Source organism: Nelumbo lutea, chromosome 4, assembly GCF_056320005.1.
Source record: "Nelumbo lutea isolate HS-2025 chromosome 4, American lotus-T2T, whole genome shotgun sequence".
Taxonomy (NCBI): Eukaryota; Viridiplantae; Streptophyta; class Magnoliopsida; order Proteales; family Nelumbonaceae; genus Nelumbo; species Nelumbo lutea.
This window is the reverse complement of record NC_142687.1, coordinates 35,702,574-35,725,400: the sequence shown is the minus strand read 5'-3', so window position 1 is coordinate 35,725,400 and position 22,827 is coordinate 35,702,574. Positions and strand designations below refer to the sequence as shown.

General features: G+C 37.1%; 1 protein-coding gene across 1 annotated transcript in view; it reads right to left on the bottom strand.

Annotated features, from left to right (window-relative positions):
• Positions 1-16,594, bottom strand: part of LOC148855185 (mediator of RNA polymerase II transcription subunit) — a 119,688-nt gene extending 103,094 nt beyond the window's left edge. Inside the window, exons 1-4 of the mRNA XM_088981882.1 lie at positions 16,390-16,594; positions 16,238-16,281; positions 10,405-10,504; positions 8,090-9,064 (exon numbers count right to left, since the gene is read on the bottom strand). Coding sequence (XP_088838008.1) covers positions 8,090-9,064; positions 10,405-10,504; positions 16,238-16,281; positions 16,390-16,476 — 1,206 coding nt within the window. The 5' untranslated portion in view covers positions 16,477-16,594. The remainder of the gene's footprint in view (positions 1-8,089; positions 9,065-10,404; positions 10,505-16,237; positions 16,282-16,389) is intronic.
• Between the last annotated feature and the right edge of the window lie 6,233 nt (positions 16,595-22,827).

Here is a 22,827-nt window from a genome sequence, read left to right as displayed (position 1 = left end):
GAACCAGATATTTTGCGAGTAGTAAACAAATTCATGTTGCTTTCCATTTGATCCATACTGATGTTTGGGGCCCATATGCTATCCCTTGCATGGGTGGGTATAATACTTCATCCTCTTCATTGATGACTACAGTCGATATACATGGCTCTACTTGATGAAAAGTTGAAATGAAATTCCTATGATTGTTCAGAACTTCATGAATAAGGTAGAGACAATTTGAGAAAAGAGTTAAGATAATAATATCTGACAATGCCAAGGAATACTTTGAACATCATTTGCATAAATTTCTTGAAGATCAGGCATTATTCACCAAAGTTCATGTAGTCATACTCCACAAGAAAATGGGGTGGCTGAAAGGAAGAACAGGCATGTGGTTGAAGTTGCTCGAGGTTTACTGTTTCAAACTCGTGTTCCCACCCGTTTCTAAGGTGATTCTATTGAGACAGTCATGTATCTCATTAACAGACTTCCATCAAGGATCCTTAACCTTTAGTCTCCTCATCAACTTCTCTTCCTTGATGAACCTCTTTTTAATCTACCCCTCAAGATCTTTGGTTGTGTTTGTTTTGTCAAGATACGAGTCTTTACCGATGTAAGTTTGATCCTAAATTAATTAAATGTGTATTCCTCAGTTACTCTCCAATCCAAAAAGGCTAAAGATGCTTTGATGCTCTCTCTAGAAAGAGATATTTCTCTAAGGATGTTGTAAAGAAGATGGGCCAAATGGCCCATAGGCTGTTTATCCTTTTTTATCTTTTATGTTCTTTGTTGTAATGGGCCTTAATCTGAGCTTTATTCTTTCTTATATTATGTCTTTTTAAATTTCTGCCCAACTAGGGGCTTCTCTGTAAATTACTAAAGTTTAACTTAATGAAATAGAACTAAGGGAGATTGGCACATGGGGTGGCTGAAGTCTTTTGGCTAAAGAATCTTCTAGGGGAGCTTGGAGTTGTTATTCATAGTCCTATGTCTATTTACTGTGACAACAAGGCTGCAATAAACATCGCCAGCAACCCTGTCCTACATGAGAGGACCAAGCACATTGAGGTGGACAAACACTTCAAAAGGGAAAATTTGGAAAAAAGGGAAATTTGCATCCCTTATGTCAACTCCAAGAAACAACTTGCCGATGTCCTCACAAAGGGGCTTCCATACTCGCGGCACAATGAGTTATGTGACAAGCTGGGCATGATAGACATATTCAGCCCAACTTGAGGGGGAGTGTTGAAAGGCTTATTTAATTGTTACTTTATAGTTGTTTTTAATAGGCCGACTTCTTAAGATACTGTCAGTTAATTACTTGTCTTTTTTTTCTTATTAGTTTGGTTCCAGGGTGTGTCGCAAGGGGCATACTTGTAATTTCTATTATTTTTATTAAGTTAATATAAATAGAGAACTGGCGGCAGCCCGCAGTCTTTTTTCCCTCTCGATGTATCTACCTTTTCTTCTCTTTCTCTCTCTCTCTCTCTCTCATCTCCCATTCTCCATGAATGATTACAGTTACCTTTTTGGAGTCCTCTTTTTTTCCAATCATCTCGTCCTTCTTTTCAAGGGGAGAATGCAAGATTAGACTCCCTTCTGCCTTCCTGTCCCTATCTTTGTTCCTCCTCCTCCCTTTCTTCCCTGTAACAATGGTATTCCTTCCCCTCCTCCTATATATTGGCATCAGTCCTAGTAGTAGTTTTTCATCAAGTGCAATAAGAGGGTGGTTCCTAAAGCAAAATGCCCATCACAATATGATCTCACAGACTCAGGTAATCTTGAACCTCCTGATAATCCTATTACTGATCCTGACCTTGATCTTCCTATTGCCATTAGAAAAGGGAAGAGGACATGTAGCAAGTATCCTATTACTAACAATGTGTCTTATGATGCTTTCTCACCTTCCTATTGTGGCTATATTTCTGTCATCTCTTGCAATGTTATAGAGGTAATGCAGTCCCCTCACTCGGAGGAAGCTATGAACCAAGAGATGGAAGCCCTAGTAAAGAATTAGACTTGGGGGGTTGTTCCTTGTCCTAAGGATAAGATTCCTGTTGGGTGTAAGTGGGTTTACACTGTTAAGCACAAGGCAGATGGTTCAATTGAGAGGTATAAAGCTTGGCTTGTAGCCAAAAGATACACTCAAACTTATGGCATTAATTATCTGGAAACCTTTGCTACAGTTGCTAAATTGGACTCTATTTGTGTGGTCATGTCTCTTGCTGCTCATTACTCTTGGCCTTTATACCAAATGGATGTAAAGAATGCCTTCCTTAACAAAGACCTACAAGAGGAAGTATATATAGACTTACCACTTGGAGTAAGCTTTCCTAACAGTGAAGAAAAAGTTTGTCGCTTGAAGAAGTCCTTGTATGAGCTCAAACAGTCCCCTAGAGCATGGTAATAACTAGTCCAAAAATGCTATCTTAAAGATTAGGTTTTCTCAATCTCAGGCTGACCACACCTTATTCATTAGAAGAGTTGATGATAGAGTAACAATGTTGATAGTATATGTTGATGACATTGTTGTGACAGGTGACAATATCACAAGTATCTCTCAGTTAAAGTCTTTCCTTGCTTCCAAATTTGATATTAAGGGCATTGGTGATCTCAAATACTTTCTTAGAATTGAAGTTGCAAGATCCAAGAAGGGAATTCTTCTATCACAAAGGAAGTATGTACTTGACTTGCTTCGAAATTGGGAAATTAGGGTATAAGCTTGTAAAAACTCCAATTGATCCCAACCACAAGTTGAGTTCCACTGAAGGAGAAGTTCTTCTAGGCAAAGGGGTATATCAAAGATTGGTGGGCCGCCTTCTGTATCTCTGTTTGATTAGACCTAACATATCCTATGTTCTTGGAGTGGTTAGCCAATATATGTATGAACCCAAGACATCTCATATGCAAGCAGTTAATAGAATTTTAGCATATCTGAAAGGATGCCCTGGTAAAGGGATGTTGTATTCCAATTACGGGCTCACGACCATCTAAAAAGATTGAAGCTTGCACAGATGCTGATTGGGTTATTGTGCAGGGTCCATTGATGATAAAAGATCTACATCTGGTTATTGTGCCTTAATCGAAGGTAATGTGGTTTCATGGAGAAGTAAGAAACAATTTGTAGTTACTCGTTCTAGTACTGAGGTAGAATACAGGGCAATGGCTCATGAAGTGTATGAACTACTCTAGTTGAAGACCTTGATGACTGAGGTGGGCATCCAAGCAGATATCCCAATAAGGCTATATTGTGAGTTTGTGGCAATCAAGCAGCCATAAATATTGCCCACAATCCTATTCAACATGATCGTACAAATTGAGGTGGATAAACACTTTATTAGAGAAAAAATTGCTAGCGAAGAGATTTGCCTTCCTTTTGTAAGGTCAAAAGACCAACTAGCTAATTGCCTCACTAAAGGTATTCACCATCCAAAGTTTGCTAAGAACCTTGTCAAGCTGGGCATGATTGACATATATGCTTAGCTTGAGGGGGAGTGTTGAGAATGTTTAGGCAAGGGTGTTTTTAGTTTTTATCTCATCTCTTTGTATTCTCTCTGTATTTGGGCACCCAAGTAGGGGCTGCATTGTAATTTTCTTGTTTCAAAATATAAAGAGTTTTTGAGGGTGTGAACAGTGATAAACACAACTCTCGACACATTCTTCTTCTTCTTCTCCTCTCTTCTCTTTTCTTTTCTTTGCTTTTCTTCTACAAACCCTAGATTTACAACACTAGCTTTACAACTAGTTCCATGCAATTTTTGCTTTCATATTCCCTCTCAAGGTAGACCAATGAACAAACATTTCTTTTTGAGATCTTAGTTCCCCACATATCAAGATTGAAAAGCCTAAAGAAGTATCCACATATGTACTTCAAGAAACAGCATTAAAAGCATAGATGAATCACATTCTCCCCAGCTAAGCATAAGTAGCACCTCCTTACCAATTGAGTTCCCCTACGTTTGATGTGATCCTAGGTGAGAATGTAGCCCAAAGATACTAGCCATGTAAAAGCCTCCACCCTAGGGAGAATGGGATTCCCCTAAAACCCCCTCACATCCAACTTCTCCACCTGATTCCTTGTTGGGGCTTTATAAAAAGACTTTACAGAGAATACACCATTCCTACTTTCTTTCCACCATCTCACATCACTTCTCTCTACTTGTAGCTCCACCAACTATGAATTTGCTAAAAGGCCCACACACTCCCCAACCTCCCAACCAAGAAGTGGTTTCTGAATTTTGGATTCTGTATCACTCTTCAATTAATTCATAAAATCAGCAATAGATATATTCTTTCAGCTCAACCTATATAGTCTTGGACACAAATCACAAAATCTACCAATCCCCTACCTTGAAAGAGATATAATTCAAAAATGCTGACTGAAAGCTCATAATTCCTTTCCACATGAGCACCCCATATGAGGATTTCACCTCCTTTGAATTGCACCCAAATCCACCACACCATGCTTACAAGCAACACCTTCCTTCAAATAGAATTTCTTTACACTCCAAATCTCCATATCCACTTCCCCAAATAACGCCTTACCAAATAGCCTAACTTCCCTTATCCCTAGACCCATCTTTTTCGTCCCTGCATACCCAATCCTTCACTCCACTAAATGGAACTTTTTTTTGCATGCCTGCATTCCACCCTTTGCATCTCCTCAGTTGACTCTGCCACTGATGATGGAACTTTGCTTTAAGCAATGATTGATAATAGACTGGAAGATCAGATAAAACACCCTTGACTAATGTGATTCTTCCCCAAAAAGATAAATACTTTCCTTTCCACACTGCCAATATCTAATCAACCATGTCTAACACTGGCTGCCAAGTAGAAGACACCGAGGCTTTTGCACCAAATGGAAGTCCCGAAAACTAACCCACCAGACACCCTAAAGATACCACACAGTCCTCCAAAAGTGACTAAGAGATATCTCCAACTCCAATCATCACACTCTTGTTTACATTAATATTCCAACTTGTCAGGACTTCAAAACATTTAAGGATGCCCTCAATTTTAGCACCTGATCCACTAAAGTTTCCAAAAAGATTAAGGAATTATCTGCAAACTGAAGGTGAGTGATGGATAACCCTTCCTTGCTCACTTTGAATCCTTCTATTATATCCATATCTGCTCCCTTAATCATAAGCCTGCTCAACACCTCTGCTACCAAAACAAATAATAAAGGAGAGAGGGTATCCCCTTGTCTCAAACCCCTCAAAGCTTGAAATAATTCTATTGAGATTAGGAATAAAACAATTCTGTTGCGTGAGATCTGTCCAAGGCTGTATAATCTGAGCAAGAAGGGAGTGTCTATCTCTAATTGCTATGAAACTAGTAATGGTTCTCTGGTTTGGTGCCCAAAATTTAGAAGACTTTTGTTTGATAGGGAGTTAGAGTAGTGTGTGGAGTTGCTGGAAAAGCTTCAGTCAGTGAAGATTGACCCCTCGGCTTCAGATATCAAATGGTGAAAAGAATGTAAAGATGAGAAGTTCATGATCAAATTATGTATAATGCTTTGACAAGGAACCAGGTGGAGGCTGAACCAATTAGAGGTGTTTGGGGGAAACCAGTCCCCCCAAGAGTGGAAGCTTTTGCTTGGTTGATTTCTCAAGGGGTTGCATTCTAACACAGGATATTTTGAAGAAAAGAGGCTATTAGTTTCCAAACAGATGTGTTTTTGTGTCTTGCTGAAGAGGAGAATATTCTGCACCTGTTCGTCCAATGCAGTTTTGTGAAAGGAATCTGGTCCCACTTCTTCAAGCTCTTCAAGGTGGATGTATGGTCGCCATTGGACTCTGCTGGAACTTTTGGCTGCTGGCCAAGGGTACTTGGAGATCCTAAGGCAAAACTTATTTGGAGTTGTATTCTCTTTGCTGTATGTGGGAGGTGTGCAGGGAGAGAAACAAAAGGATTTTTAAGGAGAAAAGGAAAAGCATGGAAGAAGTTGGGCCAGCAATCAGTTCTTTGACTGTTGGCTGGGTGCTGGTTCTTCCAGAATTTGAAGGCCTAAAGAAAAGAAGACTTTGGAGCTGACTTTTGGCACACTTTGAATGACTAATTTGTTTTTTTCTCTGGTAGTGTATTTTTAAGTTTTTTTGGATCAGTGAGGCCTTTTCTTGCTTTTGTAATTGCTTAATGGGGTGACTCGTCACCCATTTAAGCTGTATTCTTCTTTTCAATAATAAAATTCTCTTCTTTATTTATCTTCAAAAGAAGAGATTAGGAATAGATAACTTATTTTTATTGGGTTTACCAATAATGACCACAGCATCAAGGTCAGTGGATGTAAACTCAAAATGGGGGAATGATAGGGTGCCAAGATTTAGAAGGCCTTTGTCACTGGACAGAGGAGTGGGGCGTATAGTCCTGTTAAACAACCTTGAAGAAGAGGTTATTTCTTCAGAAGAGCTAGATGCAAGAAGTTGGGAGTTTGCAAATAAGCATTTCATATTCAGATCATTCACAGTTAAGCCATTTCATAATGCTCTTATTCATAAATCATAGTCAGGTTGAACATGCTCAAATTAAGGGTATATCATTATGGGGTAACTCCATTCCATCCAAGGTAGAAGTAATGGAGATCGAAGTGTTGGCCAAATGGCTCAAACTAATATTCCCAAATGTTCTCAAGATCCTTTGCAAGGAATCGATGGTCCGATGACTAGGGCAAAGACAAAGAGGATGAAAGAGGCTTTACAAGGCTTAATCATGGAAGTGCATGACAAAGAGGTTGTTCTAGAAGATTCTAAGACAATTCTAGAAGTTTTCAAAGCTTCACCAAGGATAATCACCTATCGTTATGTGCAATACGATGTGCAAGGCTTAGATCTTGAAGAACAAAGCTTGGAATCCAAGACATAAGACCAAGGCGCATGGACATGATAAGAAAAGGCCCAATCCGCATGCTAAGGTGTATTAATGGGCTTGGCGCATGGACATGATAAGAAAATGCCCAATTCGCATGCTAAGACATATTGATGGGCTTGGGCTTGTTTTTATCTTGTTTTGTTTACTTTGACTTTTCTATGCTTAGTTGTCATTAATTATATTCTTTTAGAAGGATTCCTATTTCAAGGCAGATTTGTTTTCCTAAATTAAAGGGATCCTCATTAGTTAGGAGTTTCCTTATAAGATAAAGATGTTTATATGCCTATATAAAGGCTACAACTATGTAAAACGAGATGATCAATGATATAGAGATGTTTTCAGCAAGCTTAACTTTGTCTTTTTGTATTCTTGGTAGAATACAATATCTTTACTTATTAAGGGAGTGATCAACCTTTGTGGCATCTTCAATATTGGATTCTTTAAGGACTTAGTTTCCTTAAGGGTCTAATCTGATCAATTACAGCTTGTTTTCTAGCTTCTGGATGCGCATAACAACTTGATTCAAGAGTTCCTAGAGCACGTCGTCTAGTGGATTCTTATCAAGAAGCCTTTGCATGGTTAGTGGCACTGGATTGTGTTCTTACTGTGGATCACTTGAAAGGAAGAGGATTATGTTATTTTGTTATCTTATATGTACAACATCCATGAAGAAGATGTCAAGCATTTTTTATATCTTGCTGCTATGCCAAGTTCTTATGGAGATTTTCTTTTTTGTATTCAGAAGACATCCTTGGCAACTGAGGCATCCTAACGAGATTTTTTCTTTATGGCATACTATACAAGGCAGTGAGAAGGCTAAGATATTTTGGATCTCAGCTCCATTTGCTGTCTGTTGGAGTACTTAGAAGAAAAGTGATTGAAGAATCTACAAGGAAAATCAAAAGGGTCGTGAAAGACTGTCTGGAAATTGGAAATCTAATTGTGGATAGAATTCTAGTGACCCAGAAATTGTGAATGTTCAGGATCTTTATACAGTTTGTGCTTTGGTCTACTTTGGAGATATCAGCAGAAGCTTTTCAATTGATCATGCATGTCAGTGTTTTCTTTTATTTTCTAGTAGTTGTATTCTGGGTTGGGATCTTACCTCATCACCCTTTCCATCTCATGTACTTTTTTGCTAAATATCAAAAGAACCACTTTCCATTTACTAATAAAGAAATAGCCATTTCTAAGCTAATTTCTTAATATCAAAACAGAGGGAAAAAATAGCCCTCACCTCCCCATGCAGTGGTTCTCCTAGTACACTAGGATATGTAATTGGCAAGCACCGCATGTTTGCTACTGATTCACCAGAAACACTTTGATATGCTTGAGACAGGTACCTATGAGTTCCAAATGTTGGACAATGGAGATGTTGATCTAGCATTTGCATGTGCATAGCCACCATATCCCGCCTCCTATGGATCTCCAGAATAAGTGTAAATAAGGCTTCATCATCTGGAATATTCTCTATAAACTGAAAATTACTACGAAGTAATTCATAAAAGGGCACACGGCACTTATCTTCCTCAACCAAGAGCCAAATTACATCCAAGCAACTGTGCAGCCACTCGGTAAGAACCCTATCAGGTTTCCGGGCCTTTGCCCCATCACATTCATTGACCCCCTGTTGTCTCTGATCCCAATTAGCTAACCAATTCAGCATGTGGGAGAAAATCTGAGCATGGGTAACTGGTTTCAAATTGGACTCAAGCCCAGCTAAAATAATCTTACAGGACAGTTGACGTAGACAGCTGATAACATTATCTCTCACTGAAGGATTGGATCTTGAAATGTTCTGCTGCCCAGTGCAGGAAACATCGGATGACTTAACTGGTGACAGAGTTGTAAAAGATGAAGGCTCTGTTGCAGACTGGGCTGGAGATCCAATGGCATTAATGGAAGGCATAGGAGAAGCAGGGTTCGAAGGCTGGAAATTAGAAGAATTAGGAATTGTACTTGATGATGCCACCATTGCGGACTGTGATGTAGATGAGACAGAATTCATGGTTTGACCTTGTCCAATTGAAGCCTCTGCAGTGGATACTGAAGAAAGTAGAGAAGGCAAAAACGAGTCCCAGTTTACATAACCTATGCTGCACAAGCTTCTTAAGGCAAAGAGAATAAATTCTGCCCGTGGTGTATGACTGCTACATTGCACAACCAAAGAAATCAGGACAGATTCTGTAACAGCACGCAATTGCTCCTGGTCCTGCAAAACATGTGTAAACCAATCAGATCTCACAATAATCAATAAGTAAGCATAATTTCTTTGGAACAACATTTCTCATGGAGGTAGAAAGGAGATAAACAAGTGGGATAGAGTGAACAAGGGATTGGAGTTGGAGTGGGACTGATAACCCTTGGGAACTCAGATACCGTATTAGAAAAGCAAGATTCCTAGCCTGCAATTTAAATTCCTCATTCTAGTGGGTTAGGTGATCAGCTAATATATTTGCTGATTCCCTGGCTGGGCAAAATGTGCATCAAGTGTTGAAAACTTGAAATGTATGTGGGTTCTGCCTAGGAGGTCAGATTGAGGGATAAGGAAATATGAAGGGAAAAAAGACCGTTTTAAAAGCGCAAGCGCCAATTTGTGCCTGAGGCACAAGGCAAGGCATGTGTCTTTTTGAAGCAAGGTGCAAAAATACAAAAAAATTGCCAATTTTTTTCAAAAACATGCCAAAAATTCAAAAAAAAATCAAAAAATATTAAACATAGTATAAATAAAAAATATAAACTTAAATTTTAAAATAAATGTTTTAAAAACCTACTATCTAAAATTAAAATACATAAACATAACATGTAAAACATATTCAAATGAAATTTTAAAAATAAAATCAAATATATAAAACATTTTCAAGCATGTAAAACCCTCAATCTCTTTTTTTTCCACAATCGCATTACTTCAAGTAGCTAATGTGATGTATAATATATTACATTGCTGATTCTACGAGCCACCTTTGTGCCACGCCCCTTGAGGCTTCGCTCGCTCACCAAAGCTCCAACTCCGAGAACCCCCTATTTGCTATTGTTGTTCATTCATTCATCCTAATAAAATATCTTCTTAAAAAGCAATTAAAATTATAAAATCATTATTTTTTTGTGTGAGAATTAAGAATTTAAGTCCCTAATGGACATGTCTGCGCTTGCCTCGAGGGGCGTGGTATGGGAGTGTGGGGACGGAGCCCCCGGCCCAGCAGCTAGGTTCAAAAAAAGCAAAAAAGCATAAAATTTTAAAAGAGTGCACGCCTGGGCTGAGGCACAAGGTGCATTAGGCACACGCCTAGGCGCACCAGGTGTATGCCTTTTGAAAATGTTGCGCGTAGGACACCAGGTGTATGCGCCTCGCCTGAGGAAGCTTAAGGCTCAAAATGAGGTGAGACTCCAATAATGGAGCTGTGTTTCTAATTTACTGTCTTATTCATAAGTAATAAAGTTTCTGCGAAACAAAATAGTTTTTCTTATCATTTTTTCTGTGAAACAAAAGCTTTGAGGACATCGGAAAAGGCAGAAGAAAATGCAAAGACGTAGTTCTTATTTGAAACTTACAGGAAACTGGCCCTGAAGTTGCTCAAAGTCCAAGATAAACTGTTCATTTCTTGGAGGAAGATCTCTGTTAAGAGCAGTGACCCGCTTCTGTGTTTTGTTCCTGATTATTTTGTAGATCAGTACACGAAAACAGGGAGCAACTAAATAATGATTCAGAAGTAGCATTTCTGAAGGAATTTTGTGAAAGTATAAATGCATATAGAAAAAGTTGCACATTCAGGATAAGAAATTATATGTGCAATAGTTCCATCATGACATGAGCAAAAACACAGAAGATGCATGATTTTATTAACCCCTAAACAACCAAAGAAAACAAAACTATGTCAACTTCCATATTTATAGGGAAAAAATAGCATCAATTTTTACCACCTTGAGATTTGATACTGTTTCCGTATTAGCTTCAATTTTTCCTTTAAGTTTAACAACATATTCACACTACTGCAAAGTTGATTAGTTTAGCCCACTTATCAAAAAAAAAAAAAAGTTGATTAGTTTAGCCCTTTGTTTTACCAAAACAAGACACAAGAAGTGAAGAAATTGAAGATAACAACAACGAAAAATATTCCTAAGAAGAAAAAGTACAGAACATGGCCAATGACAGAAAAGGTGGTTGATAGGCTGAATGAAGATGGTAAAGGCTTAGCAAACAAGGAATTAGGTGAAGGAAAAGAAGATGAATAGGATATAATAGCAACAGATAAAGTTTCTAAATTTGATAAGAAAGCAGATTTAAGTAAGGTCATTGAAAAAGAATTTGAGGTAGGAAAGAAATTAGGCTTGCTCTAATGGGGGGATAGTTCAATATGGTGGAGAAAGGAAGAAGGAATAGCTCCTAAATCTTATGTAGAAGAGTTCACTATCTTGTTTGGAGAAAAGTTGGTTGAGAAATTGAGAATCTAGCTTGTAATTTGGCAATTATTAGATGAATGGAGGTGCTACTGTTGAGCCTCTGGGAGAAAATTGAAAAGGATGTCAAAGACCAAACCAATTAGTTTTATTTTGTACAATAAAGTGCAGTTGTTTAACCAGAATGAATTGCTTTGATGCTGATTTTTGATAGAGGGAGTTGTTTTTTCAGTCCTGGGTCTAGTTTCAATTTTACAATGATGAACTAAAGAGTCACTGAGTCGCTGTGGTCAGTTGCAGATTTATTTATAGGAATCTTTTGTGCTGTGGGAGTGCTTTCTTTCTGATTTTACCTCTTTATTGAGTGCTTTGAGTCCTAGAAGAAAGACATTGAAGCTGACATAGATTCCATGTATAGCAATGGTGTCTGGACTTTGTTGATCCCCCTAAGAAACTAAAAACCCATTGGTTGCAAGTGAATCTTCAAGAGAAAGAGAGATGCCAATAGGAGGTGGAAACCTTCAAGGCTAGGTTTGGGTTACAGTCAAAAAGAGAATCAATTATTAGGAAACCTTCTTTCCAATGGCCATGATAAAATAAATTAGGACTATCATGGCAATTGCAACATATCATGACTATAAGATTTGATAGATGACAGCGTTTGCAAACCGTCATTGACCTGGCTGGTCGAACTGTTAAAACCATCACCTAGCCATAATTCCGGTTCAAATCAACCTCAAGCCCACCAATAGCTTATATATTGTTGACTTGGTCAAAACCATTTTTTTATCAACAAAACTTTGATTATATTAATAATGTGTGAAAAACATTACAAGTTTAATTTGATGACCACAACATCAGCCCTAAAACCAACACTATGTTACAAAGATGCTCATAACAATTGCTGCCTTTCTACCCCTTGTTTAGCAAGGGAGTCATCTAGCCCATTTGCACTCCTAACCCATTTGAATTCAGCATCCAGATTTCTTTCAGTCCTTTCTATTTCCCTGTAAGCATTCTTGAGAGTCCATGGAATACGTCTGTTTCTTCCTGCCCAAGAGATGATTACTTTTGAATCCCCTTCCACCTCCACTTGCCCAATTGCTTAGCTAACCTGAGACCTTGTAGTAAAGCCAATAATTCAGCTTAGCCACACTAACTGGCTCAGAATAAAGGACCAGCAATCTGCCCTCCAAATTTTTAGTTGCCCCACCAATACCTACCATACCAGGATTACCCAAAGAGCTTCCATCAAAATTCAGCTTAACTTTACTACCTTGTGGGGGTTTCCATTCCATTTTTATTCTGTCTTTGTCTCTAGAGGATTGTGCTATCTCCTCCCAAGCCCTTAGAATATCAGTCAAATGGATTGTGCTACCTTCACTTGAGTTAGTCAAAACTGTTGACCAGGCAGTTGATTCGTCAACCCATTTGATCTGAACAGGTCACAGGTTACAAACTATTTTATACATAGACTTCCGAAGGCCATAACTTTGCGCTCAATTGTTGAATCAGGTTGATCCTTTTTTTATTTTGGGTAGCTTTTTATGATCTATGCATTCCAATGACTGGTCTGGACTTCCATCCCGGCAGCAGTGCTCTGGGCTATTTGGTCTGAGAGAAACAACAGAATTTTTAACCAAAGAGTGAGAGGGCCAGAGGAAATATGTTAGATGGCTGTTTGTACACTGATATCGTGGATTTCAGTCACCCCAGAATTCAAACAAGTAAATGTAGCTCAGTTACTGAGAAATCAATCAATTTGGTACTTGTAATGGGGGGTCCTCAGGCTTGCCTTGTTGTTGTGGGTTCCTGTTTTGTACTCTTAAAGTTTTTAATCTAATAAATTTACCTTACCTTTTCAAAAAAAAAGGGGTTAAAAGCACCTTGGCCCAACTATTTTGCCAAAAACACACCCTTTTTGCCTCAAATCTCAATTTTTAGCTTTTTTATTTATAAAATTAAAAACTAAAATACTTTAGCTTTTCTCATTGTACAGAGGTTTTTTTTGAAATCTCGCTTTTTTATAAATTACTTTACCTTTCTCTCAAAAAACATTAAAAACTAAAATATAAAATATACCTAAAATAAAACATATATATACATATATTACATGCAGAATGTAATTATATATTACTAATACTATATAATATACATTTATACATACATGTATTTATGCATATATACATGATGATGTGTCACGGTTTGACCTGTCTGACATGGTTGACCGCTGACCCAAGACCTGGAGGCAAAAACAATTCAGCCATGATAGAGGGATGTAAAAACCATGATCCAAAATGGTTCCAAGCCCTTGAAGAGAACATTTATATGGAACAACCCAATAGGTCTATATCTGTTTGTCAAGAGCAAAAAGTTTGCTAGCTACGGATATCAATTTATGGCTTAAAAATAGCATTGGGAGTTGAAACATCAACTTTGATTAGGCAGTCAAATTGTTTGGCTTTGATCAAAACATTGATGATCCCTGCATCAATATGTAGGACTAGAGTTACAGAAGAGTAATTCTAGAAAAGCATTTGGGAGTTTTTCTTTTTTCTTTCCCTTCATTTAGTTACAGGTGGACTAGTCAGGGATGTCAGTAGTTTGTTCAGCACTTTTTTTCTATTCCCTGCGAAAAAAAGAACAAAATTATGTGGAGATACACTAGGGCAACAATCTTGTGGTACATTTGGGAGAGAGGAATGCTAGAATCATCAAAGAAAAGTCAATGAAGCAGCCCTCGTTGAGAATATTGTTACTAAGGTGGGCCATTAGGCTCAGTTTGGAAGGAGTACAAATACAAATATGTAAAGTGCAAAAGCTTGTATTTTGAATTATTTTGTATGTATTTGCACTGTACGTATTTGTATTTGTACTCTTTCCAAACTGAGCCTTAGGTAAAATCATTGAAAGTGTTTAATGCCCAATTGCCTTTCCCATTGATGATGTCATGAAAAATTGGTAGGTTGTGGTATGCTCTTTTTTTATGATTGGTAGTTGTGGCATGCTCTTCCACAATAAGGAGCCTTGCATATATCCCCTAGCCTCTCCAGACCCACATACCATCAAGTTAAACTTTGGTGTATGTAGTTTGGGAACCAAAGAACCTCAAGAATTGAGAGCATTCACAAATGCAATGGAAATATACTAGCCCTATTTTGTAGACCTATTGTTGGTCATGGTGACTCAACTCAGGATGAACTATTAGCAGTTTGTTATGGAATATGGACTGAGATTGACTATTTTTTTAAACTATAAAGATCTGGTAATGGAAGGGACTCAAATGTAATCATGGGGTGGCTCACAAGAAATTATCTAACTAATCTAAAGCAAGCTAGATTGATATTCATGCGGTTTAAATAAAACTTGCATTGCTTAGTGAGATGTCATTGAGAATGCAATCATTCACGAAGGGGCTAAATTTCCCCATGCAACAAGTTGTTCTATTCCCACCCTTCTTTCTTTTGATTGACACTCTATTCCCATGATTTGAACAAGCTACAGACAATTTATGAGTAGATTGGGCCAACAAATCCATTTTAAGTTAAATTAAATACTCATTGTTTAGCTCTTAGGTTAGGTGCTTATCAATCAATGTTATCAAAGCATTGTAAGAAAGTTTTCTAATAAATGAAAATTTTCTCATTGGCTTTTTGTTATTATGATAACTTCTGTGATAAGTGGGGCTATTCAAGAATGTTAAAGATGTGATTCTCCTAGCATATTCAGTATAATTTGGCAAAGGCCATTTTAAGTAAGTTGAGTTATTACCCTAAGCACCACAAGTGAAACTTTCTACTCTGAGTGGAAAAGCAATGCCACAAATGTCAAGTCTGTAATCCCCTTATTCAAGGGCTATCAAAAGATCCTTACTTAAGGAGATTCTCTGATTGTTAAAGGTCAGATGATGGACAGATCATGGTGGGTAGGATTGTGATCCCCAGAGACTATGCCATCTGATTTGAGAGGCCAGATCTTACTAGCGAACCCCTCTTTCCACTAGAATGTGAAATCAACCAATTCCATTTATGATAGTCTATTAGGGGAAGAAACGGCAAGGGTGAGCCTTATTTGGGTTTCTCTTTGCCCAAATAAGGGCTATTTATTTCTTTTTGCATAGGGGCTCTCCTATAAGCCCTGGTAAAAATTGAATTTCTTTTTCTCCCTTTTTGTATATGCACTGAGTCATAAGCTTTTTCTACTTCCAATTTCATCATAATATAAAAAACTATCAATTACACTTTCTTCTCTGAATGACCTTCCCTATTTCTGCAAGATGGGACGGACAGTGTGGCTAAACCAGACCATCCTTCAGACAGGGACCTTCTAGATTGGCTGCATTTCCACTTACCAAATCCAGGTCAGCCCTATGCCTCACTTCTCTTTCAAATTCGCTCAAGTAATATCAACTATAGAAAGTTATAACCTCTTACATACCTAAATAAAATGCATAATGTAACATAAAGATAGCTAGCTAAATATGTGAATGAACATAACTCATGAAGCAACAACAATTGAATTTGTATCAGCAACAAAAGAATCCACCCACCTTGAGGAGTCACGGGGTAATGAGAAAATTAACAGTCACATATCTAAACCAGTCGCACACCACAGGTTGCAGTATAATTGTGTTACAGGCTAATCCTCAAATGGTTAGTATTAACTATTTAGGTTTAAAGCATCCATGTTGACTACCGGAAAAAGAAGGCTCGATCAGAAAACAAAAAAAAAAAGAGTTTATCTACCACTTAAACTACAAAAACGGACTTGAGTTAAAAGATGAGTGACAAGCAACAAAATATCTAGCACAAAAAAGCACTTCCCAATTCCCACTGGGCGATGCACTCAACCACATAAAACAGTAAAATCATGTTAATGGGAACCTCTGCCATTTGAACCATAAATTGTAGACAAAATTTCCAAATAATTCACCGCGCATATAAGCCAATACTGTAGCATAACTTAAGCACGAAGTTGAGAAGCTTACGGGGGTTCTCGTATCGGCTCTTCCGACTTCTGGCGAGAACTTCTCTGGAATAGCAATTAAAAAAGGTGAACATTAGAAAGTGGAGATAAGCAGAGAAAGTTGGGGAAGCAAAAAGAGGAACGAAACAGAGGTTAAAGAAGTGCCAAAGTTACCCCTAAGTAGAGGTTGAAGAGATCGATAATGGCAGTTCTGGCAGGATGGAACTGATAAGGCCTGGGCGTTCTCTGATTTTGATCCATTGCATACCGGAGGTGGAAGAACTGGAAGAAGCGAGAGAAGGCAGAAGTGAAGGAAGAATCGACTTTCAGTTCAGTGGGGAGAAAATTATGGAAGAAGACTTGTATTTGCTGAACCTTGAAGGACAGTGATGTCATAGTTACGAATTTACGCTAATACCATATTATTAAGGACAATTACTTAAACGTCCCTTATGTTTATGTTTTTTCTGATAAACCTCCCAAAACTACAAAAATGACCTCTTCATTTTTAAAGACGTTTAGACAATCCCCTCCGTTAATTTCCTTCTAAAAATTAAAAAAAAAAAATCTAATGCTTTAATGTTTTTGAAAAACCCATTTTTGCCCATAAAAAAGTTTTATTACGAAAAAGATTTATTGAATTACCCCACAAAGATAGATTTACTTTATTTAAGTGGGTTTATTGTTTGCTTAGGCTCAGTTTGGAAGGAGTATAAATACAAATTTGTAGAGTGTAAAACCCTGTATTTTGTATTATTTTTGTAATATATTGGCACTCTACAAATATGCATTTGTACTCCTTACAAACTGAGCCTTAATACCAAGTTAGGGTTGAAATTAAATCTCCACTCATAGCGTTACCAAAACCAGCTCCCCTAAAAACACCATACTCCACAACCATGGTTTTAATTTTAAAACTGTGGTTCACCCTGGCGGTCGACATTTTGACCCAGAACCGGTCATTTGATTCGATTTTATATCTAACTCAGAATTTTCTAGAAGTCATTGACTTAGTCAACAAATTTTTTATCCAAACAATTGAACCACTAAACCGTTTGTTGGTCCAAACGGATTTTGAATCATTTTTATGTTAATTATTTTTTTTATTTTATAAAATATAATAGATTGATTTATTCAAACCGGACAATCGAATTATTGACCCGAAAACTAGTGGCTACTGGCTAGAGCAATTCCATTTCTCAATTGTTAAAACATAACAAAGGCACGGTAATAGATTCATAAATCAAAATTTCAGTTCCTCTATTGAGAGATGATTAACTGCATTTTTATTTAGAACATGAGGGAGGTTTTTATATCAGTCAAAATGTAGGGGAAGCTTTCTAGTTAAAGAATGTATAATGATTATTTCTAGCCCGGCCTGTAATTCTGTTGGGTTTTGGGCTTTTGTTTGAATGTTTGATATTGGAAAGCTTTAAGCAATCAAAAACCCACACGAATTTGAATGAATACCAAATTATTGGTTACCAATTGGATGGTTTTTTTTATAACCTGCAAATAGACAAACAAAGCATCAAAAGGTGAGATTAAGTAGGTCTATCCAAGTCTTGTCCCACAACCCCTACAAAATTATTTGCTTGGAAGATCAAAGTGTAAGGCTGACCCTAGGCTCATATTTCATGTGCAAGATGCATGATGGGCCGAGTTTGGGGAGAACTAGAGAGAAAGAAAAATGGAAGAATAATGTCAGAAAGATGTATCTATGTCAACATGCATAGAGATTGTGAACAAGTATCTATTAATTTGAGTTGTTATTGTTGGGCAAGTTTTGAAGGCAAATCAAATATTCAAGGAAAAATATTGAAGGTAGATATTCATGTTGTTTACAACCATCCACGTGACAAATTAAGTGGTTGAAGAATCTCTAGACATTGAATGTTTTGGCTCTTGTTTTCAAGTCTTGAATATGTCTTGAATGTTTTGGCTCTTGTTTTCTACTTGGACATGTATTGAGTGCTTTGGTTCTTATTTTATATTGTTGCAATGAAGCTAGTTTAGAACCAATCAAAATTACATGTTAACTTGATAATGTAACTTCATGATATTTTTATTTTCTGTATTTTATAATTCCATGCGAATTTAGGTGATTATTAGATTTCCTTATCTTCTTTTATATTTCGAAAACAATTAGTGTATCAATATGTATATTTTCTTAGGAAATTCATGGACCATTATGAGGTATAAGTAAGGGTGTCAATGGACCGGTTTTGGATTGGACCCCATTCAGTCCAAAATCAATTTGGACGGATTGGACGGACCAACAAGACATGTTGGATTGGACCAATCCAGTCCAAAATATTTATCAGATTGGATTGGACCTGATCTGTCCGTAACAAATTTATATTGGATTGGGTTGGATTAAGCCAATATCCAGTCCATTGATATAATATAAGAATATATGTGTCAATGGACCGGGTTTGGGTTAAAACCAATCTAAATTAAAATGAATTTGAACAAATTAGATGGTCCAGACATTGAATTGGACCGGTCCAAATTGGTCCAAAACATTCATAGGATTGGATTGGATTCGACCTGGTCCATTTATAATGGACTCACATTGGACTGGATCGGATTGGACCATATAGTCCAATTGACACCCCTACGTAAAAGCCATCCCTTTTGATGAATGGATGAATATGATGACGAGTTATTTGAACTTGTCTTTGTTAGTGAAGTAATGATTGATTACAACAGATATTTTGCTAAACAACTATATTACACTTTAGGTTGTGCTTGGTTGCAACACAGTTTTATTTGTACTAGACAAATGTATAAGAGATGCAAGTGAAAAGAATACAAATTCTAGTTTAATTTGTACTCCTTCCATAAGTAATAGATTCCAAAATTTTCTGTTTTTTCAAAAGCTTGTTTACACATTACTAATGTACATGATTGCATTTGGTTTTTCTGTAGGGAAATATTATCTTGTGGATTCTAGATTTCTTGGTAAATTAGACATATAACACACTATTATAGTGAATGATGTTACCTTAATGACTTTAGAGGACAAGAAAAAAGATATTGATCAAAGAAAGAACATTTTAATTACAAACACTGATCACTAAGGAATGTTAAAGAGAAGTGCATTATGACCTTGAAGGACAAATCTCCTATTCTACAGAATATGCCATCATTTGATCTACGGATGCAACAATACATCATAATGGCATGCTTCATCACATACAATTTTATTAGAAGATAGGTTATTCATGATAAAGACATTAAAAGATGGGTAAGGGAAGATATGACAAGCAATAAGGGAAATTAAGTAAATGAAGGTGATTCTGATGAGGATAATGAACAAGTAGAAATACAAATAGCTACTCTTAGAGACAATATAGATAGGATGTGAGAGCCAAGGTTTTAAAAACTAACCCATAAATGGAACCACTTTGGCCTTCGATTTCTATGTTAGCAATTCCACCATTTAGTTTGAGAAGGTTAAACCGGTAAGAATTAAAACAATACAAAAATTTGCATGCTGACCATCAAATTAGGATATATGTTAAAATAGACCATGTATATATAGATATATATATTATTCTTAGTGGGGGAGCATAAGACTTTGAGAAGGGCAACTGGTTATAACTAAGAAAGAAAAATAAAGAGGAGGAGTAAGCATAAGTGGAGCGTTGTATTCACTATTTGTAGTTGCCACGCCATTTTCTTGAGAAGGATAAGAAGAAGAATAAGCTCTAATGATGATTGTCACCATATTCATCATCACCACTATTGCCGCACCACTTACCCTCTTAGGTCTCTCTCATCTCTCTAAATATCCCTTAGATCCCATATCGTATTTGCTTCATTCGTGTATCTCAGATGATTAATGTCTCATCTCTAATCTCTTGCATTGATGATTGATCATGTCTCATATTTGCAATTTTTTAGTTGTTAAATTGTTTACAACCTAGAAGACTTAAAATGAGGATGAAAAAACTAAAAACCCTAACTAATTTTGGCAATTGGGATATAAAAGTTTATTTTTCAATTTTTATTTTAAAATAAATAAAAATTAGAATTAATTTGAAAGCAGCCCGCTAACCAGGTCAAACGGTTTAGTTGTTAAACTGTTTGGGCCAGTGATTCTCTGACCATTTCAATGGTTTTTTTTTTTTTTTACAAAATAACATTTCAAGGCCAAAACGGAACCTTTGACCTGACGGGTTCCCAACCAAATGATTTGACCGTCCGATCTGATATGGTTTTCAAAATAGTGGTGAGAGTAACACGAATTATAATATTTTCATTTTTTGAGTTTAATTTTAATTGCCTATATTATGGTTAAAGTAACCATGCTAGAAGAAGAAGAAGAGCATTACTTGTTCGTTCGATTGTTTGGATGCGTTGAAATACTTCTCGCGCGGGAGATGAACCTTTTTCTCGAGTTCTCTTTCATTAAATCTTAATCGTCCGTGGTCATTTAATCCTCTCTATTAAAACAAAATCTTAATGTATTAAATAAAAATGTCTACAACAACAAATAGAAATTTGCCGTTGTAGCCGATACACGCTATTGAAGCGGTTTTGGATAATCGCTACTTAAAAAGGGTTATGATGGTGTCAATCCAGCCAGTCCTAGCTGTCAATGATCTTGTCTCTAACTGGAGCAACGGGGAGCCTGAAACGGAGAAGATGAGGGAACTTCAGGGGGAACACGGTGAGATTGCTCTAAAGCTCAAGTTAGTATTTTCTCAAAGGCAAGATAAAACCAGATGGCACAAAATTTGCATACTTTGTTGTAGGGGGTAGGGGGCCTTTTATAACCACTTCGCGCACCCACTCCGAGGCCTCTGTCAGGTCTGGTATGATTACTTTTGTGTTTCTGCTAATTCGGGTGTCATCCTTTCTACTATGACAGAACCGCCACTGCTCCTTGTTGGAGTCGTCTCTGTAACTAGAAATGGCGGTGGCAGGTGGCCATTTGAAGTGCGGCTGTCAAGTGTCAGATCCCAAGTTAGTCAGGTGCGCCACCTCTGGATACGAATTTCCTCGGTGTCGGGCATGGTACGGTTGTTCAGTTTGGCATCCTGGAGGCGAAGCGCTGGAGTGGTGAGCGAGGTGAAGTCTTGAGTTCGGAGGTGTGTGTCCTAAACTGCCATAGGACAGACCAGTTCGGAGAGATGTGTCCCGAACTGCCATAGGGCAGGCCAATTCGGGTTACTGCCCTTTGGGTTTGGCTCGGGGCCTAAGGGAGAGTTTGGGCTCCCAGTAAGGAGTTCGGACTGCTGGTAGGGAGTTCAGACCGCTGGTTCCTCCCTTTGGTGTTCACGCCTTAGGCGTGCTGTGGTGCCGAGCTGTCGCCTTTGCCACATGTTGCGTAATTACGAGATCGGGCCAAATCTTCCTTCATCAGGTTATATAGCGACGTTTTCTCTTGTGCCGCTAAGAAATCCACTGCTTGTTATAGTATAACGATTTGGATTGGAGTTATATATGTGAATTTTGGATTGGATTAGATTCTAATTGGATTGGGTTTGAACAAAATCTACTCCATTTACAGCATCTCTATTAGTAAGTAGTAAGTAGTATATATTAACAAAGTGCCCTTTTTCTAAACCGAATTGGTTTTTCTATTTTTGGAAAATTGCAAGCTAAAACCAATATCGGCTAACCAGTTGATTAGTTTAGTTTTTTTGTATATTATCAATAAATATATAACTACATAATACAAGTATTAGAAATATATGCAATATATTATAAGGTAAATTGCTAAAACCTCCCCTCAAGTTTCTGACCATTTTAAAGCCTTTCTTGAAGTTTGGTAATTGCAATCACTTCCCCTGAACTTTCTAATATGGTTGCAAGTAGACCCCCATTGTTAGAATCCTCTAAAAATAGGCATGAAAATGTCCAAAATACCCATGTAATTAATTTTGACCAAAATGTTTGTTTTCCAAATTTTCTCATCATAAGAATCTCTAGTCCAAACCCTTCCAATCTCTTCTCTAAAATTGTTTTTTTTTTCAAATTTGTCTTTATATCAAACGCTCAAAGGTAAAGTTACAACTTTAAATTCTTTATTTATTTTTTGTTGTTTATGAAGTTCGCATTGTTTTTTCTGTAGTTTAAATAAAAATTGCATGGGTAGTTTGGACATTTTCGTGCCTCTTGTTAGAGGATTCTAACAAAAGGGATTTACTTGCAACTGTATTAGAAAGTTCATGAAAGGTGATTGCTATAATGACCATACTTTAGGGGATGTTTCAGCAATGGTCAAAAACTTCAGGGGAGATTTCAGTAATTTACCCTATATTATATTATAAATAATATATATACTGGTCGGTCAGTTCAGTTAACTAGTTAACCGAAAACAAACCAATACCTTTGGTTTTTACAAAACATCAAACCAACCGGTTCAATTAATCAGATTTTTTATTGATTTTCATTGATTGAACTCAATTTTTAGATTTTTTATGAGCATCTGTGGTCTATAATTATCTACAATGATGATAAAGGGGTTTATTATGTGACCCGTATAAAATTTGAATTGCACTCATCCGGACTCCCATCTTTTTGCATTCATCTGCTCTACCCGAGTGACTGGCTTCCGGCATCCAACATTGAAATTGGCATATCTGTTCAGAATTTTAC